The sequence below is a fragment of the Lontra canadensis genome, unplaced genomic scaffold, assembly GCF_010015895.1.
Source record: "Lontra canadensis isolate GAN:19392208 unplaced genomic scaffold, GSC_riverotter_1.0 scaffold123, whole genome shotgun sequence".
In the NCBI taxonomy this organism is placed as follows: domain Eukaryota; kingdom Metazoa; phylum Chordata; class Mammalia; order Carnivora; family Mustelidae; genus Lontra; species Lontra canadensis.
Genome location: NW_022631117.1, coordinates 4,675,560 through 4,700,287, shown reverse-complemented (window position 1 = coordinate 4,700,287; position 24,728 = coordinate 4,675,560). Strand labels below are relative to the sequence as shown.

Below are 24,728 nucleotides of genomic sequence, written 5' to 3'. Positions count from 1 at the left end.
GGTTGCAAGTTCCAGTCCTGAGTGGGGTGTAGAGATTACTAAAAAGTAAATAAGTAACCTTTAAAAAAAAGACTGTATTAATTGGTGCTCCCACCAACAGTGTATTAAAATGACTTGTTTTGACAGATGTTGGCAAGGATGCAGAGAAAGGGGAACGCTCCTACACTGTTGGTGGGAATGCAAGCTGGTGCAGCCACTCTGGAAAACAGCATGGAGGTTCCTCAAAAAGTTGAAAACAGAGCTACCCTACAACCCAGCATGCACACTACTGGGTATTTACCCTAAAGATACAAATGTAGAAATCTGAAGGGGACGTGCACCCGAATGTTTATAGCAGCAATGTCCACAATAGCCAAACTATGGAAAGAACCTAGATGTCCATCAACAGATGAATGGATAAAGAAGCTGTGGTATACTCACACACACACACACACACACACACACACACACACACAATGGAATACTATGCAGCCATCAAAAGAAATGAAATCTTGTCATTTGCAACAATGGGGATGGAACTAGAGGATATTATGCTGATCGAAATAAGTCAATCAGAGAAAGACAATTGTCATATGATCTCTCTGATCTGAGGAATTTGAGAGGTGAGGGGTGTCGTGGGAGGTAGGGAAGGAAAAAATGAAAGAAGATGGGATCAGGAGGAAGACAAACCTTAAGAGATTCTTAATCTCATAAAACAAACTGAGGGTTGCTATGGGGCAGGGGCGGGGTAGGGATAGGATAGCTGGGTTATGGACATTGGGGAGGGTATGTGCTGTGGTGAGTGCTGTGAAATGTGTAAGCCTATTCACAGATCTGTTCACGGATCTGTTCCCCTGGGCCAAATAATACATTATAAGTTAAAAAAAAAAGATATGAAAAAAATAAATAAAATGACTTGTTTCCTCACAAGCTCGTCATTGCTGAGTATTCTCAGCCTAAAATGCTATCATTTCAAAACAGTAAAAATAGTATCTCATTGTAGCTTGTGTTTTAAAAATAGGAAGAGGCCATCTTTTTGTATTTCTGATTCAGTAAGTTGCTTGCTTGTGTCCTATGGCAACTGGCTTTGTATTCGTGTATTGCTAAGAGGAGAAACCCTGTAGACAATAGGGGATTGTGGTACATTCTCTTTTAAGGGACAAATAAGCCCTGGATATTTACACTCACCATAAAACCCATTCTTAAACGTTGTGCTTGACGTCATATTGGAGGGCTGAGCAGAAATGCAGTTGGCCAACCTTAATCGATATTGGGTTTCTTAGTGATTATCACTTTGTAGGGTTACCTTTTGATTTATTTGCCACATGAAATATGGTAAGATAATATAATCACATAAGCCAGGGACAGAAATAAACGTTTGCTCACCCATCATGGACAGTTCAGAAATAGCTCCCCAGCAGGTGGATGGCAGGGGCTCCCGCACAGGGAGCGGGGTGCGAGCGCACATGCATGCATATGTGCGCGGGCAGGCATGGACTTGCTTGCCTTTGAAAGATACTCTGTGCAGGAATGGAGGGAGATGATCGTGTAGAGCTAGAGAATATCTAGAAGCTCGCACCTGGGGCCGTCTCTCCGAAGCAGGGAGGTGGTCACTTCTGGTCAGCCCCTCTAGTGTGCTGTTCTGGCTGTCAGTTTTAGGGTGCTGGTCCCAAGGTCACAGCCCTAATTTAGAGAGAGGTTGGAATTCCATTCTGCCATAAAGCCCTTTTCAGTTTGTCTTGGGCTGCGCTGGGACTGGAATTAGGCGGATGTTGAGCAGTTCTCAGCTATTTGCCTCGGGTCCTGGGGTGCGAGCTTTGTCACGGTGATAGTATCATGATTCACCAATAGCTTCCCAGGAAGCAAAGGGCACACTCAATTAAAATTTTTATAGATATTGCCAAATTGCCCACCAAATGACTGTAGTGATGGACATGTTCTTTTTTTCTTAAGACTTCATTTATTTATTTGAGAGCGAGGGAGAGCAACAGAGAGCGAGCATGAACAGGGTAAGGAGCAGGGGGGGAGGGGTAGCAGACTCCCTGCTGAGCAGGGAGCCCGATGTGGGGCTCCAGGATGGCGAGCTGACCCAGGTGATGGCAGATGGCCGTGTTCTTCAACAATGTTCGAGAGGGCTTTGCAGACATCATTGCCCTTAATTTTCCAACAGTTTTGTATGGTCAGTAGATAAGGCTATTATCTGGCATTGATTATAATGTAAATGGTGGCTCCCTGAGTTGTGTTACATATTGTGGCCTGGAATCCCCATTTTACTGAAGCAAAGCTTGAGGCATCAGGAGGTTAAGGTCCTTGCTCAAAGTTACACAGCAGATGAACATCAGACCTGAGATTCCAACTCAGGTTCTTTGACTCCAGAGCCAGTGGTAACTGCGTCCATGGCCACCTGAAAACTTTTATAAAAAATGATTTGTTTAGGGGCGCCTGGGTGGCTCAGTGGGTTAAAGCCTCTGCCTTCGGCTCAGGTCATGATCCCAGGGTCCTGGGATCAAGCCCCGCATCGGGCTCTCTGCTCAGCAGGGAGCCTGCTTGCCCCTCTCTCTCTGCCTGCCTCTCTGCCTATTTATGATCTCTGTCTGTCAAACAAATAAATAAAATCTTAAAAAAAAAAGATTTGTTTATTTCAGAGACACAGAGAGATAGCAGAGGGAGAGGGAAACCAGCAGATTCCCTGCTGAGTGGGGAGCCTGACGTGGGGCTCAATCCCATGACCCTGAGATCCCGACCTGAGCCGAAATCAAGAGTCAGACACTCACCCAAATGAGCCTCGCAGGCGCTCCCCACCAGGAACCTCTTAAAGATATGCAGGCCTTTTGGTGAGGAGACAGAAGGAAGGAGTCGGGGTACACTCAGGGCAGTGCCATTTCTCCCATTCCTGAGGACAAACAGAAGCCTTGCAGCTTCAGTATTGTCCAACTGGTCATCCTCCAGGCCTCTGTCGGAGCCTTCAGTGAGAAGCAGTCTCCAGAGACCAAATAAATCAGGTAATTTGGCTCAGGAAAAGGCATTGGAGAAATAAATTGCTGTTGCACCATGAATATAATAAGGCAGTTAGGTAGATGGAAAGAGTTATCTTTTGATTACACGAGTGAAGGTTATGTGCAGCAGATTTTTAAATCCAAGCTGCCTTTTCCTTGGCCGCCTCTCTGCCAACTTAGCTAAATACTTCTAGCTGCTTCCCCACACTGTCCAGCTGGTGCGTGCTCTGGGAGCACTAATCTGACTTTTCATATTAGCCCAGGCAAAATATAATTAGGAAGAGACTCTCCTGCCAGAAAATGTCACATGCCAGTGTCAAATAGAGATGATTTTTGTATATCCACTATTTGGGGTTGGTGTTGTTGTTGTTGTCGTTTTTTTTTTGCACCCGTGTTGACTCATAACAAATAGCATTGTGTAATCTGGGATTGACTATGTGGCTAAAGAAGATACAATTGAATTTTTGTTATTAAAATTTCATTTGCTTTCTCTTTCCCTTTCCCCAAATTTGGGCAGAGGCACTTTCCCTAAAAGGAAAAAGACTGGATTTTTATGGAAGAGCTGACACGTATGTGAGCCTGGCCAACACGGTTCCTGAACTCAGTCGACTCACAGCATGCATTGACCTGGTGTTCGTGGAGGACAAATTAAGTGATTGGATGGCCTTCTCCTATATTGCTAATAATGCCTTCCTGGGCAGAGAAGCCATAGACCTTGGACTTGGAGGAGACCATCAGCAGCTAATACTATACAACTTGGGCAAGACCTTTTATATCCGTTACCCCCTGACTCCCTTTCAATGGCATACGGTATGCTTAGTATGGGATGGTGTGAAGGGCAGATTAGAGCTCTTCCTGAATACTGAAAGGATACTGGTAATGATGGATCAACCACAAAGCCTGACACCTAATGGGACTCTGATTCTAGGACATTTTCTTACGAACCGGGACAGCCAGGTAGGAAGGGCCCTGCCTGGCTTCACAGGCAGTTTGTACTACTTTCAGCTCTGGGACCACATCCTGGAAAATGAGGAGTTTCTGAAGTGCATGAGTGGAAACATTGTTAGCTGGGAAGAAGATGTTTGGCTCATCAACGAGATAACCCCAACTGTTGACACGAGACTGCGCTGCTGTGAGTAACTTCTGAACTATCCTCCTTGGCAAGGCTTGGTCTTCTGTTCGCTAGTCTGGATAATCCACTCTGGGCCAAGGCTCTGTCTTCCTCAGAGGGGCCCAAGGTTGCCAGTTTTTTCATCTGCTTTTTTTTTTAAGATTTTATTTATTTATTTGACAGAGAGAGATCACCAGTAGGCAGAGAGGCAGGCAGAGAGAGGAGGAAGCAGGCTCGCCACTGAGCAGAGAGCCCGACGTGGGGCTCGATCCCAGGACCCTGAGACCATGACCTGAGCCAAAGACAGAGGCTTTAACCCACTGAGCCACCCAGGCGCCCCTCATCTGCTTTTTAACGTAGAGCAAAGACTATTTTCTTTCTCTTTGTGTTTTGTCTTTTGTTTTGATATCATTTAAAACTTGCAGAAAATTACAACAGGACAAGGAATTTATACAAGTTCTTTACCCAGATTCACTGATTGTTACTTTGTTTCCCCGGATTTTATTATTCTTCCTCTCTCTCTCTTTCCTCCTCCCTACACACACACACACACACACACACACACACACACACACACACACACACTGTTTCTTAATCCTTTAAGAATAAGTTATGGACATAGTGCCTCATTACCCCTAAATAGCTCAGTGTGTATTTCCTTAGAATAAGGACATTCTCTTACTGCTGTACTTCATATAATATCAGTATTTAATCCATCATCAATATTCAAATTGTCCTACTAATTTCTTTTATAGCTATTTTTCTAGATTTCTCCACTGTTACTATTTTTCCCTCTGAAATTAATAACCAATTTCTGGGAAAGGGCCCTGGGTGGCTCAATCGGTTAAGGGTCTGACTCTTGGTTTCTGCTCAGGTCATGAGCTCATGGGTCATGGGATTGGGCTCTGCACTCAGTGGGGAGTCTGCTTGAGGATTCTCTCCCTCTGCCTCGTCCCCCCTCAAATAAATAAATCTTTTTTGAAAAACCTAATTTGGGGGGAGATATTTGGAGGCTATGTAAATATCCTGTTCTTCTCAAACTTTTTTTTTAAACGGACTGATCATTTCTTTTTTTCTTTTTAAGATTTTATTTATTCATTTGACAGACAGAGATTACAAGTAGGCAGAGAGGCAGACAGAGAGAGAGGGAAGGAAGCAGCCTCCCCACCGAGCAGAAAGCCCGATGCGGGGCTCGATCCCAGGACCCTGGGATCATGACCTGAGCCAAAGGCAGAGGCTTTAACCCACTGAGCCACCCAGGCGCCCCCTTCTCAAACTTTTTTTAAAAAGGTTTTATTTATTTGTCAGAGAGAGCGAGCACAAGCATGGGGAACAGCAGGCAAAGGAAGAAGCAGGCTCCCCGCTGAGCAAGGAACCCAATGCGGGACTCGATCCCAGGAATCTGGGATCATGATCAGAATGGAAGGCAGATGCTCAAGCAACTGAGCCACCCAGGCGCCCCTGTTAACATAAACTTTCACCCAGTAGTTTTACATCTATCGAAGATGCTTACCTCAATGGCTTATACAATAGTCCCAAAACATTGATTTTTAAAACTCTGTCATTTTTCAACATTTATTAGGTAGTATTCTATTGCAAGGAAGAGTGTTTTCTTCTTCCACATTTACTTTGATATTCCTTCAGTTGTTATGTGTCTGTACCAGCATGAACTCATGGATTCTTACCTTATTCAATGGGTTACAATCTGTTGCTATCATTTATTTTGATGTTCAAATTGGCCCAGTTTGGGCCAGTGGGAGTCCTTCCATCTGGCTCTTGTGTCCTTTTGCCACATTCCCATCATTTTTTGAGTACTTCCTTACTTTCAGCACAAGATGTTATAGGCTCATCTTGTACTTTCTCTGCTCAGCGCAAGAATCAACCATTTTTACCGAAGAGTCCTGGTTCCTTTTAGCAAGGAATGGGATTTATAAACCAATTCATTTTTCTTTCATGAGCAGTGATTATGTTAGGAACTTTTTGGGATGGCGTTCTTGGAACGGCTGCTTGGAACGACACATATATTTTTCTCCTTCTTTCTAATTTCAACAAGAGAATATACGATTGGTTTTCTCTGTCCAACCCTGTTCTCCCCTCAAATCCAATCTTTTCCAACCTTGGCAGCAGCGGTCCTGAGCGTGGGTAAAGTCAGTGATAACAGGATCAAGATGAGATTTTTTTCCCCCTCATTTCCTGAAATGTGTACTCATTCTTAGGTTTTATTCACAATTCTTAGGGATTGGGGGTGGTATCGAGGGAATGGGGGTTAGATCCACGCCTAATAAGTTCTCACAGACTTCGGGGATGTATTTTCACCAGCAGTTTGAATTAATGGCAGAGGCACATTCCAGGGGGCTTCTGGGTTTCTTTGAGATGATACTAAAGCAAAGAAACAGGAAAGCTATTCCTTTGAGTGACTACCTGGAGACATTTGGTTTTTCTCTTTTCTGAAGCCTTGAAAATAAAAGAGAGCAGTGTTCGCTGGCTCTGATTACAAAATGGAGCTAGGGACTAGTAGGTTAAGCCTGAACAGCTCACCCAGAGCAGTTTAAAGTTACTTAATCTTTGATCTAAAGAACCGGAAGTATGGCTCTATTAAATCCTTATGCTTAGCAGTGGTCTTTGAAAACCTAATCTGGCCAGTGAATTGCCATGGCCTTTCCTACCACTTTGCTGGCAAATCACGAAATCTAGCTGATGTTGTTAAAGTGCAAGACAGCCCTCATTTACTTTGGTCTTTTGTACCCTCTTTAATGAACATCCTGTCCTCTTGGTCTGATTGGGTTCCGGTAGGCATAATACACCAATACTCCAGCACAACAAAAAGGAAAAGAAAGCACAACCTAAAATGACAACCCGAAAAAGGAGTAGAAAATATTATTTTTACTTTTCAGGTGTCTTCAGATGTTCTTTCTAAACCTTAGACCAGGGCTTTCTAACCTGAGGTCCGGAATGGCCTCGATAGTTGGGCAGAGCCCTTGAAAGGTTTGAAAGTGTACTAAAAAGGCAAGATGGATTCCTCTGTCCGAGGACAGAGTCTATAGTTTCCCTCCTATTCAAAAATAACATGGTAATTGCTACTTTTTACGAAGTTCTTTCCACGTGCCACGCATTTTATAGATGAGGAAAGAGAGGCTCAAAGAGGTTAGGAAAAACTGCTTAATGTCACCTATTAAATAAACAGTGGGGCTGGGATTTGAGCAAAAAGTTATCCGGTTGCAAATCTTGTGCTCTTTTCAATTCTGCCTGCTCACGACTGAAGGAGCTGTAACACCATAGAATTTCTTCTACCTCTGCCCTGGCCGTGTGACATCTGGGGGAGAGGGGACACTTACATGAATAAATATGACTGATTACAACACGGCTAGCTCAGCTTTTGCCTAATAAATTGGTATTTATGGTCTATAGAAGGATTATGACCTTTAAGGAATAAATTTTAATGAGCACATTGCTAGGTTACAAATCTCAATAAATCTATTTATCCATAAATTATATATGTATATATTTATATATTCATGAGGACAAGGCTTTTGGGGAACATTTGCTGAAAACCATGAACCCTACCTGGATTTAATAAACAAGTATTCACAAGAGTTGGCGATGTCTCAGGAATATTTAAACAACACAGTAATAAATAATAACAACAGCGAAGTTGCCAGTCATTAGGGATTTAGTTGTGGAGGTGTTTTTAAGCATCTTTTCTTTCTTTATTTATTTTTTAAGATTTTATTTATTTATTTGCCAGAGAGAGAGAGAGAGAGAGAGTGAGCACAGGCAGGCAGAGTGGCAGCAGAGGCAGAGGGAGAAGCAGGCTCCCCGCCGAGTAAGGAGCCCGATGTGGGACTGGATCCCAGGACGCTGGGATCATGACCTGAGCCGAAGGCAGCTGCTTAACCAACTGAACCACCCAGGCGTCCCCTTTTCTTTATTTTTACAAGTTACAAATGCAGGGGGCAACCTGGCTGGCTCAGTTGGTGGAGCATGGGACTCTTGAACTCAGGATTATAAGTTCAGTGTACACGTTGGGTGTAGAGATGACTTAAAAACAAAACCTTTAGGGACGCCTGGCTAGCTCAGTCAGGGGGGCATGTCACTCTTGATCTCAGAGTCGTGAGTTCAATCGTCATGTTGGACATGGAGTCTACTTAAAAGAAAAATGTCTTTTTATTTTTTAAAAAATATTTAATTTATTTATTTGACACGGAGAGATCACAAGTATGCAGAGAGGCAGGCAGAGGGAGAGGGGGAAGCAGACTCCCTGCTGATCAGAGAGCCCAATTCGGGGCTGGATCCCAGGACCCTGAGATCATGACCTGAGCCAAAGGCAGAGGCTTAACCCACTGAGCCACCCAGGTGCCCCGAAAAATTTCTTTTTAAAAAATATTTTATTTATTTGTTTGAAAGAGAGAGAAAGAGTGTGCACTCATGAGTGGGGGAAGGGGCAAAGGGAACAAGAGAAGGACAAGCAACCCCCCCACGCTGTGTGGGGATCTTAATGAAGGGTCTCAATTCCAGGATCCTGAGATCATGACCTGAGCCAAAGTCAGACTTGTAGCCGACTGAGCCACCTGGGTGCCCCCCAAAAACAAAATCTTTTTTTTTTTAAGATTTTATTTATTTATTTGACACAGAGAGAGAGAGAGAGAGATCACCCGTAGGCAGAGACAGGCAGAGAAAGGGGGGAAAGCAGGTTCCCTGCTGAGCAGAGAGCCTGATGCAGGGCTCCATCCCAGGACCCTGAGATCATGACCTGAGCCAAAGGCAGAGGCTTAACCCACTGAGCCACCCAGGGGCCCCCAAAAAACAAAATCTTAAAAAAAAATCACGAGTGCAATACGTTATGGTTGTTTATTATATGGAATTTATTATAAACTCAAACAATACAAAGTGCATGAACTATGAAGTAAAACCTCTCCACAGAGGTGTCTGTTCTTTTAGATTTTTTAAAATGGCTTTATAACAAGTGTTCACCTGTGTGTATAGTCCTAAAAAAAAAAAAAACAAAAAACAAAATAAGGGGCACCTGGGTGGCTCAGTGGGTTAAAACCTCTGCCTTCAGCTCAGGTCATGATCGCAGGGTCCTGGGATGGAGCCCCACATCGGGCTCTCTGCTCAGCAGGGAGCCTGCTTCCCCCTCTCTGTCTCTGCTTGCCTCTCTATCTACTTGTGATCTCTGTCTGTCAAATAAATAAATAAAATCTTTTAAAAAAGCCAATATACAAGATTAAAAAAAACAAAATAATATGTACATACATACAGAATGGTTTACACTTGATGTATTTTATAACTTAACATTATCATGGACACATCAGTACATTTAGATCAACCTCATGCATGTTTAGTGCTACATATACCCATTTTACAGATGTGCTCTGATTTCTTTAACTCACCACTGATGGGCATTAAAGTTTTTTTTTTTAATAGGATTTTTTATAGGTTTTTTTTATAGTTTTAAATAATGCTGTGACAAATATCCTTGTACATACATCTTGGTATATGTGGGTTTGCTTTTTCATAGGACACGTTTGTAAGAGTAGAATTTCAAGGCAAAAGATAGAAGTTTTACAATTTAAACTGTCACCATTTTTACTAGTTTATTACTTTAACTATTCATTAAAATGGATTTATTTTTTAAAGTAAAAGTAGTAGATAGGCTGGTAAAAATTTGAATAATGCACAAAGATAGAAATTAAAAGTAAAAGCCTCCTTTCTCATCAATATTGTTCTTACCCTAAGTCCTCTCCCTAAAAGTGACGATTTTTAACAATTTCTTACTTATCTTTGCAGGAACAACTGAAAACTTGGGTTTACGTGAATATAGTCTTTGTTTTTCTTTTTCAAAGTTAGGATCATCATTATATGCTCATAGTCTTCATCTTTTTTATCCATTTAATTATATATTTTGGAGGCACTCCCATATCAGAAAATATAGAATATAGAGCTGCCTGCTTATTGGGGAGGGGATGCTGATTAGTACGACGGAGTAGGGATCTCCTATAATTTATTCATCGAGCTCCCTTTGAAGGACTTTTAAGCTGTTTCCAGGTTTTAGCTGTGACAAAAGTCTGCCGTATTTTGAAAAGGAATGGATGGTGACAGGAAATTCTTGAAGTGACCATTAGGGACAGATCACAAGCTCAAATTCCTCTCCAAGTATGTTTAGCATAATTGCTTCATGTTAGCCCAGACACATGGCCCAACAAAGGATTTGTTCAGACTTGAGGATGTATGAAGATGAAGAGTCTTCCCAAAGATATGCAGATGAAATGACTCCTAGATACGTACTGGAGAAATCACCTTTGAAAAGAATGAAATAACAGGAGCTGAGTCCATCCTGGGAAATCCGCACTGTATCAAAACCCAGGGTCCCTGTATCTGTGGAGGTATTGAGTTGCTAAGAGGTATTAACTGATCTCATGTTCCAGCGGCTTTGAATCACTTTATAAACTAACCATTCTTCGAATATGCAGAAATTGATTATATAGTTTATGCACTTTCTAAGACCTTTGTTTGGCCCACTAGGAAGCCCTCTAAGCAATTGTCAGCTCTGATAGGAAAGGTTCCATGGTCATGGGCTCTACTAGCTAAAAGGCAATTTGGTTTGGCCCTTGTGTATCAATTCTCTGCGCTATCCTTGTTTTTATCACAAAAGATAAGCAAGAGCTGTTTGTAGTTTGCTCGAACCTTCTTATTTGTATTCCCATGCACAGAGTGACATTCTCCTATAGATTCAGAGATGGAAGCTCTAGCCTGTCTCTCTCCCTATCTCAGAATTCATTTTTCATGTCCTTGCCTGGAAACTGAATACAGACACCATTTTTGAAAAAAATATATATATACATATATATATTCTCATCATCTTAAAGATACTCATTTCATATTTTTTCTACCCCACAGGCAGATCTGTCTGTGGCGGTTCCTGGTCACTATTATCTCACAAATCTAATAAACACACTCGTGATTGAAAGAAAAAAACCAGATGCAATATGTACGCTAGAAAAACACAAAGATTTAATATGAGGTGATATACCCAAATCACAGGCAGAATTTGGTACCTTAGCAAATGTTCTATTTAATATTCTCTTGGCAGGTACATCTGCAACAAAATGCCTCATAAATATTCAGCGACTCTATACCTCTGTTCTCCAGCTCCCAATGATTACAATAATACAATTTTGTCTAGAATGAAGGAGCAAATGGCAATTAAGCCCACAGGCCGCTGTGAATTAGCATGGATTATCCCCACTTTAAACTACAGAGATAGCAAAGCTCATGCAAATCAATTGTGCAAATGATCACTTGTTCACAAACGGGAACAGAATGAATGTGGCAAAACACGTTTGCAAGCCCTTCAAAGATGGAGGCCTGACTCCATGGTTTCTGTGGTCCCTCCAGTAGGGATGGACATTCGGTTATCACTCAGCTACATGCATGATGTGGGTTTTTGCATTTGCCTTTTTTTAATTGTGAGAACTGTAGATTCACATGTGGCTGGAGATCCCTTGTACAATTTGCGCAGTTTCCCCCAAGACTAACATCTCACAAAGTTGTTGGTATAATGACCAGAATATTGATGTTGATACAATTCACTAATCTTACTCAGATTTCCCTAGTTCTACTTGGACTCATGTGTGTGTGTGTGTGTGTGTGTGTGTGTATTAAGTTCTATATAATTCTATCACCTGTGTCGATTTGTGCATCTACCAACATAGTCAAGGTAGTGGACATTTTCAATATCTCAGGGATCCCCCTCGTTGCCCTTCATGAACACACCCACCTCCCTCCTATCCTTTCTCTCCACCTCCCTCAGCTCTCCACATCGCTAACCCTTGACAACCACTAATCTGTCTGCCATTTGTAGGAGTTTGTCATTTCAAAAATGTTAGTAAATGAAATCAGATGGTATGTAACCTTTTGGCATTGAATTTTTTTCACTCAGCATCATTGCCCCCCTTGAGATCTGCCCAGCTTATATGTATCCATAGTTTGTTCTTTTCCATTGTGGAGCAAGATTCCATGGTATGGATGTACCACAGTGTGTTTAAACATTCACCTGATCAAAGACATTTGGACTGATTCCAATTTTTGGCTGTAGCCACTCCCTCCCCCTAAAAATACCCACACCCTGTTATGAGTCTCTGTGTACAGGTTTTTTTGTGTAAACACAAATTTTCATTTCTCCAGGATAAATGCCCAGGAGTGCCATTGCTGAGCTGTATGGTAGTTGCCCATTTATTTTTATTTTTATAAACTTTATTTTTTAGATTTCTAAAGATTTTATTTATTTATTTGACAGAGAGAGACACACGGAGAGAGGGAACACAAGCAGGGGGAGTTGGAGAGGGAGAAGCAGGCTCCCTGCTGAGCAGGGAGCTCGATTCGGGGCTTGATCCCAGGACTCTGGGACCATGACCTGAGCAGAAGGCAGACGCTTAACCGACTGAGCCACCCAGGTGCCTCACCCACTTAGTTTTGCACAACATTTTCAGGCTGTTTTCCAAAGTGGCTGTACCTTCTTAATATTTCCACCAGCGATGGATGAGTGATCCAGTTTCTCCCATCCTTGCCAGCATTTGGTGTTGCCACTAATTTTTGTTTTAGCCATTCTGGTAAGTGTGTAGTGCGGTTTCATTATGGCTTTCATTGGCATTTCCCTGGTGCCTAATGACATTGAACATCCTTTTCTATGATTATTTGCCATTTGTACATCCTCTTCAGTGAACTATTTGTGTCTTTTGCCCATTTAAAAAAATTTTTTAAATTTAGTTTAGCACAGTGATACTCTATGGTTTATGTCGCATAGTTTTGGGTGATTGCTTATTCTTGAGCTGTTCAGCACTTGCAGAACTTGGCTTTTATTATCTAAGGTTTTTTTTTTTTTTTTTTTTTTTTTTTAGGTAGAGTCTCTTCTTTCTCCTAGGTTTGTGGTGGTTCTGTATAAATTGAGGGCATGCACTTATGGGTGCTAGATAATTAAAACTCTGACACACAATGTCTTACTTCTCTACATGTTTCATCTGTGGAAGTCTCATCCTGTCAGCACTGTACCTCTCTGGGCCTAGTCTCTAAATGAAGGGATTGAACACAATTGCCAAGAGTTAGTTCTATGTTTCTGTGATTTAAATTAAGGAAGACAGGAGTCTTTGTGAATAAAGACATTAGAGGAGGGGAGCCTGGGTGGCTCAGTTGGTTAAGCCTCTGCCTTCAGCTCAGGTCATGATTCCAGGGTCCTGGGATCAAGCCCCGCATTCAGCTTCTTGCTCAGTGGGGAGCCTGCTTCTCCCTCTCCCTCTGCCTGCTGCTCTGCTTACTTGTGCTATCTCTCTGTCAAATAAACAAAATCATAAAAATAAAAGACATTAGAGGAGAAATTTGGTACACTAATCCTTTTGGAGAAAACCTCTCAGCTGAAAGATTCAATGGGAGTGTTGTTGAAATAGAGAAATCCAGGCTTTGGATTCAAGTGAGGCAATGTAAATTGCACTATTTTCTAAGAGATACCTGGTACTTAAAATGTTACCTGCTTGGCAATTTTGTTCAACTCATTTGTTTTTTCTTTTCTAAGTATTTTTTAAGATTTTATTTTTGGGGGCACCAGGATGGCTCAGTGGGTTAAGCCTCTGCCTTTGGCTCGGGTCATGATCTCAGGGTCCTGGGATTGAGCCCCACATCAGGCTCCCTGGGAGCCTGTTTCCCCCTCTCTTTCTGCCTGCCTCTCTGCCTACTTGTGATCTCTCTCTCTCTTTCTGTGTCAAATAAATAAAAAAAAAAGATTTTATTTTTTAAAAGATTTTATTTATTTATTTATTTTACAGATAGAGAGCGAGAGAGAGAGAGAGAGAGAGAGAGAGAGAAGGAGGGAGGAGGGGACCAGGGGAGGGAGAGGGAGAAGGAGAGAATCTCAAGCAGACTCCCTGATGAGTGCAGAACCTGATGAGAGGCTGACTTTCATGATCCTGAGATCATGACCTAAGCTAAAACCAAGGGTTCGATGCTTAATGAACTGAGCCACCCAGGGGTCCCTTAAGATTTTTTTTAAAATAATCTCTACACCCAACGTAGGGCTCAAACTCACAACCCCGAAATGAGGAATCCCACACTACACTGAGCCAGCCAGGCATCCCCATCCTTTCCTAAGTTTTATGCGTCTTTTTCAAATGCTTACTGGAAGCATTTACAATTACTTACAATTAATATCTACAGCTCAGCCATCTTTAGGTACAAATATCATACCTAACTCCCAACCTCTGTGTTCTGAGTTTCTCATTACTCATTAAGACTCCTGGAACAGTGATCTTTGAATATTGTATCAAAGAAGATGGACTTCTGTGGTATTCAGTATTTTATTGTTTTCCTAAAAAGTGAGTGCAGCTCCATCATGAATCACTTGTAAAAGAGCGAGAATTAGTGTATTCTTGGAGAGTGATTCAGGAGCTGGGATGCCACACTCCTCAAGTGTGGTATAAGTGACCCTTTAAAAAGTTTGCAAAGCCAGTTGGCTGTGGTAAAGCCTTCTGCAAAAACGGAAACCAAAATCCAGACTCTTCACCCTCTACTTGTAGTTATGGACACGTTTGAGGCAGAAGTCTTGACATAAATGTTGTGCTGCAGAAGGATAGCAGTTTCTTGGTAAAGTCTAACAGAATGTGGATATCTGATTATTGAAATGATGTTGTAAAATTAAGTGGGAGAGTACTTCTTCTACTAACTCTGACTTTTCCCTTTGCATGTGTGTGTTGTGACTTTATACGTGTGTGACTTTTGTCAACTCTGTCTGTACAGTCAGTTGCAGGCTTCTGAGTGTCATTCATCCCACTTCCTAATGACCACAAAATCCTAAAGAACATCCTACACACATCTCAGAATTTCTATCTATGCAAATTAAAAGCAATTTGAATGCTCAAGACAGTGAAACAAGTTAGTAGATTGTCTACCACCATAATTATTTCTACATCATAAGTAATATGCTTCCCAGGTGGATAAATTCAAAATGCTAATTTCCCAATGGTAAATATGCATGATTTCATTCTGGGTGATCTGAACCGGAGAAAAATTATGACTCAGTCTTGAATTTTACTATGTGCCATTTTCGCGTGGATGTTCCATCACCCTAAGTTCCACTTATCCAAGTCAGAAGTGCATATTTTTCTTCGGAGAGAGGCCACCTTCCCAATTTCCCTATTTCCTATGATTATCAACATTCTCCAAGTTGCCCAAAAGCAAAATTTGCATCCTCTGAGATTTCTTTGTCTTCTTCATCTTGTAAGCTTCTTTGTTACCATAACCTGTTGCTTCTTCCTTTAAGAATCCCCCACACTACTCTTATTTCATTCCAAGTCTTCATCATCCCCTTATTCTGTCAGCCTGCAAATTTTACTGGACATCTCCCATGTGCCAGGCCCTGTGCATACGGTGTAGTGAAGAGGACAGATGGGAATAAGCACGCATTGATATAAACCTGCAGCAGTGACAACTACTCTGAAGAAGAAGTGTGGGGTGTCCCAACAGCCTAGAATAGACTGGTTTGACCTAGTCATGGAAGCTAAGGAAGATAGCCAGCCTCCTCGAGGAAGCAATGCATGAGCTGAACTCTGAAGTATGAGAAGTTAATCAGATCAAGAGGGATGGGAAGCACACTCCCAGTACAGGTAACAGGATAGGTAGCGGTCTTGTGGTGGGAAAGAGAACGCCAAGTATTGGAGGATTAAAATAAGACTGGTGGGCTGGAGTCCAAGAAACGAGAGAAAGCTTCTCACACAGAGTGAGGCTGGACAGTTTGGGTAGGGACCAAACTGTGCATAGCTTTATAAGCTCTATTAAGAAACACACTTTTTTTTAATCCTAGGAGTAATGGAAGGCCACTAAAGGGAGCTAAGTTTGTGTGTATGTGTGTGTGTGTGTGTGTGTGTGTGTGAGAGAGAGAGAGAGAGAGAGAGAGAGACGTGATCAAATTAGTATTTCAAAAAGATCATCCTGATGGAACTATGGAACAGATTGGAGGGGGGCCAAGAGTAAAAGCAGAGGGTTCAGTTGGGAGGCTATTGCAGAGTTTAGGTGAAGAGACTGATGGTGGTTTGGTGAGGGTGGTAAGTGATCAAGATGGAGAGAAACAGAGTCAAGAGCTATTTAGGAGATAAGAGTCATAGGGCAAAGTTATGGGTTGGCTATGGCAGGTGAGAGATAAATGGAAGGAGACCAAGGGAGAGGGTTTTGGCTTACATAACTGAATGTATGATGATGCCATTCACTGCGAGAGTACTGAGAGGACCCAGTTTGGAGAGAAGAAAACGAGTTCAAATTGAGGCATATGATAGAGTTTGAGGGGCTAATGAGATATCCAAGAGATGTCAAGTAAGCAGTTGTGGAGCTCAGAATAGAGATCTGGTCTAGAGATATAACTTTGACTTTCATTTGTGTACAGGTGTAAACTCGAATATGGAGGTGTATGGAGGAACCACAGGGTAAGGAGAGAAGAGATACTGGGACCAAGGCTTGAAGAACTCTAATACTTAATGACTGGGTTAAATAGGATGGATCTGCAAAGGACATAGAATAGGAGTGCCTTGAGGCTTAGGAGAAAGCCCAAGAGCATGTTATGTCATGGAAATCAATGAAAAGAGCATTTTAAGAAGGACAGAATGGTCAACATTGTCAGAAGCTGTTGAGAGATCAAGTAAGATGAAGACTTGAGAAGTATGTGTTCTCAGGGAGGCCATTGGTGGCCTTAGTGGGTGCCACGCAGAGGAATGAAGACAAAACCCAGACTAATGTGGGCTAAAAAATGTGGCTGAGGAGGGTGGAGAGAGTCAGGATAGATAACCTTTCTTAAAGTGATGTGATGAGGAGGAGGGAGATAGGGCAGTACCTGCAGAGAGATGTGGGGCTTTTATTTTTATGTTGTAAGAGACTGGAAGATATTTTAAATCAGGAAGGAAAGGCTCCTTAGGGAAAGGAGAGATAAGTGCTGATGAGGGCTAACTGAGGTGGTGCTGAGTTTCTGATCAGTTACGTTTTTCTATGAAGGAAGGGGCACAGGTACTTAATAAACATGTGGGGGCAGAGTTCGATAATGAGGAAGGTTTTATTTTACGTATTTATTTTTTTAACATTTTATTTATTTATTTGATGAAAGAGAGAGAGAGAGCACAAACAGGGGAAGGGGTAGAGGGAGAGGGAGAAGCAGGCTCTCCACTGAGCAGGGAGCCCAATGCAGGACTCGATCCCAAGACCCTGGGATCTTGACCTGAGCCGAAGGCAGATGCTTAACTGACTGAGCCACCCAAACACCCCAGTGAGGAAGGTTTTAAATAGTTACTGCACAGAGTAGTAGCAAAATTGACCAGAGAAAAGTAGACTGGGCAGTGTGAAAGGCTTATTTGGGTTTGGTGATGATGAATTGATAGAAATACTAGTTCATCCCCTTGTGTGACCATGTCCAGCAGTACTTGACTGCTCAAATGCAGGTACGGAGGTGATGGAGAGTTGTGCTGGCCTAGAGTTGGTGGGAATGAAGTGAGGAGGATGACTCTACCAGCCTCCTAAAAAGTTTCCTAGCTTTCACTGTCTTCTTGTTCCTACCCATCCTGTATATGAAATTCTTTGGTTTTTTTTTTTTTTTTTTTTTTTTTTTGAGAAAGAGAGAGAGAGAGAGAAAGCAAGTATACGAGCTGGGTTGGGAAGGGGCAGAGGAGAGAGAGAGAGAAACAGAGAGAGAATCTTAAGCAGGCTCTATGAACAGCACTGAGCCCAATGTGGGGCTCGATCTCATGACCATGAGATCATGAACTGAGCCGAAATCAAGAGATGGACACAACCAACTGAGCCACCCAGGCAACCCTGAAATGGACGTCCTTCTACTTGTTACATAATGAAGGCATTTTGAGAACCATATAGAGATTTTAGAAAGTAGAAAATCATCTCAAGAAAAACCAAGTAATCAAGTGGCTTGATTATATCTGATACTTATCTCCTCTTAAAAACATGAGAAAAAAATTATAGAGCTCTAACAGAATTGTCTCTGATTTCTAAAGCCAAATCCAAAATAACACATGCTTTCTGATTTTCAGTTGTTTCTGAAAATATAACAATTCAAGAAATGAGCACAACTCTTCCACAACAAATAGATTTGACAACTCCATCCCAAGTTACTGGACTAAAACCGCAAGAGACAATATATTCTTCTACAGTGACGTTTAAAAGCATGCCTGTGTTTGCAACTGATTATACAACCATATCATATTCCAATACAACATCTCCACCTCTGAAAACAATGACTGCACCAAAATTTTTAAAGACACCCATAGCTGAGACAACCAGATTCACAGCGCACATTTTGCCTACTTCAGCAGCCGTCCCTCTGCCTACCAAGAGCACCTCCATAGACACTACTAACAATTCCATGAAAATAACTAAGTCTCCATCTTCAGAGAGCATAAGGACAACAAAAGTGGCTGAAGCCATTGCTACTAAGACTTTTCATCCAACTACAGTTATGAATTTTCTATACACTTCTGGACTGACCAAGAATTCAATTATATCCAAAACTTCAGTGACTGGATCTCAGTCAACCATTATGAAGACAACACCTTCATTCTCCTCTGTTGAGTCAAAACCCATATCTACAATATCTTGGCCCAAACATGAATCCCCAGGTATTGATGTACTTTCAATCTCCACAGCTAGCCAGGAACTTCTTGCCTCTACAGCTGGTGGAACAGTACCTTGGTGTTCGGTGGAAGAGACTTCAGCTACAACTACTCACGTTGGGACTGCATCGACATTCCCACCCGAGTCTGTGCTCAACTCCATGGTTGCTCCAGTGGATTCCGTATTTCCTAGAAATCAGACAGCACCCACGTTGGCAACAACTGACATGGAAATAGCATCTCCAGCATCAAAAATGCTCCCAACGAGGCCTATTGAGGTGATGCCTATGCTCACAGCTGAAACAGAATTGACATCTACAAATTTCCAGGACGTCTCTTCATCCAGAATGGAGGATCAAGTCTCTACCTCCATACCAAAAAGGGCCTCTTCTGTGGCCCTTTCTTTCAGGACATCCTCCCCATTTGCCAGAGCTCAGAGTGCACAGCCAGTTATTGACACTGAGACTACACATACAGCCTTGACTCTTGGGGTCACACTTGCACCAGTGGTGGCTGACACTCTGCTTCCCCCCATAACACCTGGGCCAGTATATACCCAGAACACACCCACAGGTGGAGGAAACATGCTTCTTTTGAATTCCACTAGGTCAGCTTCCACGTTTAAGGCATCTGAGTCTGGTCCCACATGGATAACTCATGATGGTGCCCATCTGTTCTCTACCAATGAAACCACGTGGACTCCTGGGCTAGAGCAGCCCCTGCAGACATCAGCATTCCACGGGAGCGATTCTAATGCAGGACATTCATCCCCTACTAGTACTACTATTATCCCACCAGAAGGCCCCTCAAAAAGCGAGGCTGCCACAATCACTGATGCTAGTATTACTGCTGGTGCTAGTACAGACAGATACGCGACAGCTCTATCCACGTTGATGACTTCATGGTTTGCTAATTTTTCCACAGTTTCGGGAACGATATCTATAACCAAATTGCCTGAGTTTAAACTTACCACCTTGAGACTAAAAACTACGTCTCTGCCCACAGCAGGTGGAAGCAAGCCTCTTTCAACAACGAGGGAGACATTTGTTCCACCAGTAGATATAATATCCACCCTTGCTAACATTGAACCAAATGTTTCTACTGAGGAGAGCACTTCTGAGACCACACTAACAGAGACAAATGCCACAGTTGCATTTGGAGAGACAACAACTCTTGTACCAGGGTCTGCAACAACACAAGGATGCAATGGTCCTGCGACAAGGAAAGAAACAACTTCCCATTATCTTGAGGGAAAATCAACTATAGCAGTGACAGCTGACCTTTCCCCATTTGCAACAACGCTGGAAGCAGCAGATGAATCTGCACAAATGGTAACAGCTTCTGTCACCGTTTCCCCTTTTCCTGACTTAGAAAAGTTGACCACCCCGTTGGATACTAAAACTGCAACCACTGAGGTGAGAGGAAGTTGGCTTTCTACAAAATCGATGAAAACCACACGTAAGAGCTCATACGATGGAACCACAGAAATCTTTAATTCCGCCCACACCCACACAGCACGTTGGACTTCAGAAGCTCCACCTGAGGAGAATCCAACTCCATCTCCCATTTCCGGAAGCACACAGACATTCCCTGAGCCCCTGGGCGCTTCTACTACAAGGATATCGGGGACCAGTTTTGCTACTGTCCCTATAGCTATGTCCTTGTCTGCTGGCATCTTGCCTCCACAACCTACTGCTACCCATTCCTCAGCAGCCCCTGTGCCATCAGTTACGGCGACCACAACCTCAGTGTCACCATTGGATCAGACTGCTTCAACAACCAGCGATCCTGTGCCTACCCACAGACACTCAATTCCCACCACTTCAGAAGCCACAGTGTTCTCTGTCAGGATGACACCCGTGACAGTTCCCTCTCTGACAGAGACTCCAGTCCCCTCGTGGAGACCTCCCACTCCTGTGGCAACTAAGGCTGAGACCACCTTTCTCTTCACCTCAGCTGACACAGAAACCCCATTTACACCCACTCTTGTCTGCTCTAAATCTCTCCCCGACAATATTCCTGTTGTGTCCCCTACCCATGTGACCTCAACTATGTTTACACCAGTAGCATCCCAGCCCATATCACAAGGGAAGGAGACTTCTACCCATGCTCTCAGCCTTCCGTACACTTTCAGCCACAGTGGGGCTGTTGTTAGCTTGGCTCCTGGCTCCACAGAAACTTCTGTTGTTGATGAGACTGTATCTTCACACACCTCTGCCAATAAGCTTACAGTAGATGGTCCCATTTCTCAATCTTCAACAGGTCTTGGAAACACACTGGTCCCCACCCTATTAGTGACTGACGTTTCTGCCTTATCTTCTGACAAAGAGCAGATGACCACATTCCTGGGAAACACCTCGAGAACTATGAAGGTGACAGAAATGCCCCCATCAGAGAATCCTTTTGTTTCAGACTCCCAGAGTACTTCATCCTTGGAAACAACAGGTATGGAATTTGCTGAGAGCCCAACAATTTCCAGTCACCAAACACATTCACCTTCAGAGTTTCCACTTGCAGCTCCACCTGACAGGATTTCAGCTTCTTCTCACACTTCTGGGACTATACAGACTACACCTACCTCTATCTCAAGTCACACAGTAGATGCTCACATTCCAGAAATGTCTACCAGTCTTGGGAAAACAGCCCTCCCTTCACAAGCTCTGACAATTACCAGATTTCTGTCTCCTGAAAAAGAAGGCATCAATGCCCTTTCAGTATATACTCCCAGAACTGAGAAAATGGTAGTGAGTGCCACCTCTGTGACTCACCCTTTCTCATACCACCAGGATACTTCATTTGTAGACACCGTAACTTCCAGGACAACTAGAATGTCCAATCCTGTAAATGTCAACACAACTCTTTCATACTTGCTTTCCCCTAAGACTCAAACTAAGGTGACTTCAGTTGCCTCTCCCATTTCTGAAAGCACACATACCTCTCCTGAGTTCCTGTCTCTTTCCACAACTGGACCATCTAGTGCCAATTTTACAGTCATCTCCACTGATGGGATCACTACAGCCCTGTCTGCTCCAAATGCACCTATGACACTTCATGGGAAAACCTCTGTGGCGACATCCACTCCTATCTATCAGATGTCTTCACTGCCAGTTAGTATCGCTGCCTTCAGCTCCAAAAGAGTTTCTGACACTCCCATGATACCAATAATGAAATCTTCTAAAACAACACATCCAGATTCTTTGAAAAGTCCCTCTTTGGCCACTTTTGGGCCTATGTCTGAGATGTCCTCAATGTCAGTTAATGGCTCTGCTTTCTTACCTCCAGCTGTTTTTGACACTTCCACGAGAGTTGGACCATTGTCTTCATTATTGTCCTCAACTACCCCTAGGACTATGATGACCCTACAAACATTGACACTGGATGTTGCACCTGGGCCTACTTCAAAAAGTGCACCATCTTCTTCTGCTTCCTTTACTTCAGGAATGACAGAGTTGTCCTCCAGGATCACACCTACATCCTTTTCCTCTCTGACACAGCCAAATTTTCCCTCTGTGAAAACCATTCCAACCACTGTTATGGAGGGGATAGCGACTCCATCCATAGGCACCACTGCTCTACGAGTAGAGCTTGGTTCTAGGAACACTGAAGCTATTTCTTCCATTCCAACGACCACATTTTCACCATTTCGATCAACAACTCGACAGTCATCACAAAAAGATGAGACCACAGCTCTGGGCATATTATCTGGGACTACGAATGGATCCTTTTCTCCCGGAGGCAGTAGTACAGTAACTGCTCTCACAAATACTTATTCCAGAACTGCTGCCCTTGAAAGTGTGCTTTCATCTACTCCATCAGATAATCTCCATACTTCATTGAATATTCAGGTTTCCCCATCTCTGGCAAGCCTTAAGAGCACTTCTGGCCCCACAGAAAGGGTAAAAGTGACCACCTACCTTTCTTCAAGTACAGAAAAGATGACATCCTTGTCAGAAAATACTTCAGCAGCTGGACTAACAAAAGGAGTCACATCTGTGGATACCCCTGTTTCACATCCTCCATGGACCCCATCCATTACAATGCCACCTTCGTTGACATCATTTCTTTCTTCACCTCATAGTACTAAAGCCAAGCTCTCCACTTCAGAGAATTTTTTCCCTCTTACAACCCAAATGGTTGAATTTCCAGTTCTGGGAACAAGGGTCACATCTGGTAATGCCCAATCTCTGCTTATGACTTCCTGGAACACACCCACAGCTAAAGGTTCTCAATTTCCAATTTCCACTAGTACTCATATACCTACACCCCATAAGGTGGAAACAGAGACTCCATACCTAGTTCCTGGGTCTTTGTCAACATCCACACCCTCTCAGACTGGTCTTGTGTCTGGAGATGTTATGGCAAAGTCATCAATTTCCACGTCAGGAATTCTTCCTACCTTGGGGATGTCTGACAGCCCTTCATCACCAACATCTTCAAGATCTACTCCTATCACTTTGGCTGACATTAAGCACACGCTTGAGAAGACAGCTACACCTGTGACTCCTGGGAGCACACTCGCATGGACTCCTTCCGGTGCCACTTCAGGATCTGTACTTTCAGAGGCTGCTAGTTCATCCACACTGGCTTGGATTTTACCTGCTCTCCCTCCAGCTTCTCTACCAGCAACTGTATCCGGTACCCCTCACACTGTAACTTCTTCTCCAGTAGAGGTGTCAAAGTCCTCCTTTCTGACTTCTGACACCATGCCAGTGCATTCATTCACTAACTTTACAACACTACCCATTGGTGCCATAAGCACTGCACCCACCCAAACCACTCTTGAACCTACAGTGAGCAGTATCACTACTGGCTTCCCAGTTTCTCTCCCCATATCTATAAAAATCACAGCTGATGGTGCATACATTTCCAAATCCCCTGAGGCATCTTCCAGAACCTCTGTGGTTGCCAACTCCAGGACCGTGTCTCAACCTCTACCCTTTAGCAGAATGAGTAGGTCGCCTCCTGCTATACACCACACCCTATCTATCAGTTCTGAGCTTCCACCTAGCCCCATAGGAACGTCTGCTTGGAGCAGAATCCCAGCTGCATCAACATCCCCTTCTTTAGTTCTTCCTAAGCCCACGCTGGACTCCCTTCCAAATATAACTACCACCACACTTACCGCTACCACAGCCTTATTTCCACTCACATCCACTGGAGTAACACATCCTTCCACAGCGTCTGTGTCTTCACTACTCTCTTCCTCTTCTGAGACAGCCCAGCTGGAGTCCACATCTTCTTTTCTGCCTATGGAAACAGTGACTTCCCTTACTGCCACTGAGTCTACAGGTATGTTCTGCAATAGGAGCTCGCATCGCTAACAGAACGCATGCACAATGGGTCACGTGTTCTCTAAGGCAGCCATTTCTCTGAAGGCAGAAAAAGATAAAGAATGGTATAGACGTTTCCTCTCTCCTTCAGACAGTGGGTGCAGGGGATACCCTGTCCAAACACAGACTTCTCTAGCCATCTTGCTTAGCTTTGCTTTATTGAAGTATAATGTAAATGTATCTTGTCATTCATGGTGACATTTCTTTTCTTTTCTTTAAAGATTTTAATTATTCATTTGACAGAGACACAGTGAAAGAGGGAACACAAGCAGGGGGAGTGGGAGAGGGAGAAGCCGGCTTCCCGCCGAGCAGGGAGCCTGATGCAGAGCTCAATCCCAGGACCCCGGGATCATGACCTGAGTTGAAGGCAGATGCTTAATGACTGAGCCACCCAGGCACCCCTCTTTTTTTATTTTTTAAGATTTTATTTATTTATTTATTTATTTATTTATTTATTTGAGAGAGAGAATGGGAGAGAGCATGAGAGGGGAGAGGGTCAGAGGGAGAAGCAGACACCCCACTGAGCAGGGAGCTGGTTGTGGGACTTGATCCTGGGACTGTGGAATCATGACCTGAGCTGAAGGCAGTCGCTTAACCAACTGAGCCACACAGGGGCCCTCATGGTGACATTTCTAAACACACTTTCTACCCATTTTGTTCCTGATAC

At 43.2% G+C, this 24,728-nt stretch overlaps 1 protein-coding gene across 1 annotated transcript in view; it reads left to right on the top strand.

Annotated features, from left to right (window-relative positions):
- The first annotated feature begins 2,082 nt into the window (after positions 1–2,082).
- ADGRG4 (adhesion G protein-coupled receptor G4) overlaps positions 2,083–24,728 on the top strand; it is an 83,632-nt gene continuing 60,986 nt past the window's right edge. The window contains exons 1-3 of the mRNA XM_032841448.1: positions 2,083–2,158; positions 3,493–4,107; positions 18,153–24,020. Of these exons, the coding sequence (XP_032697339.1) occupies positions 2,083–2,158; positions 3,493–4,107; positions 18,153–24,020 (6,559 nt within the window). The remainder of the gene's footprint in view (positions 2,159–3,492; positions 4,108–18,152; positions 24,021–24,728) is intronic.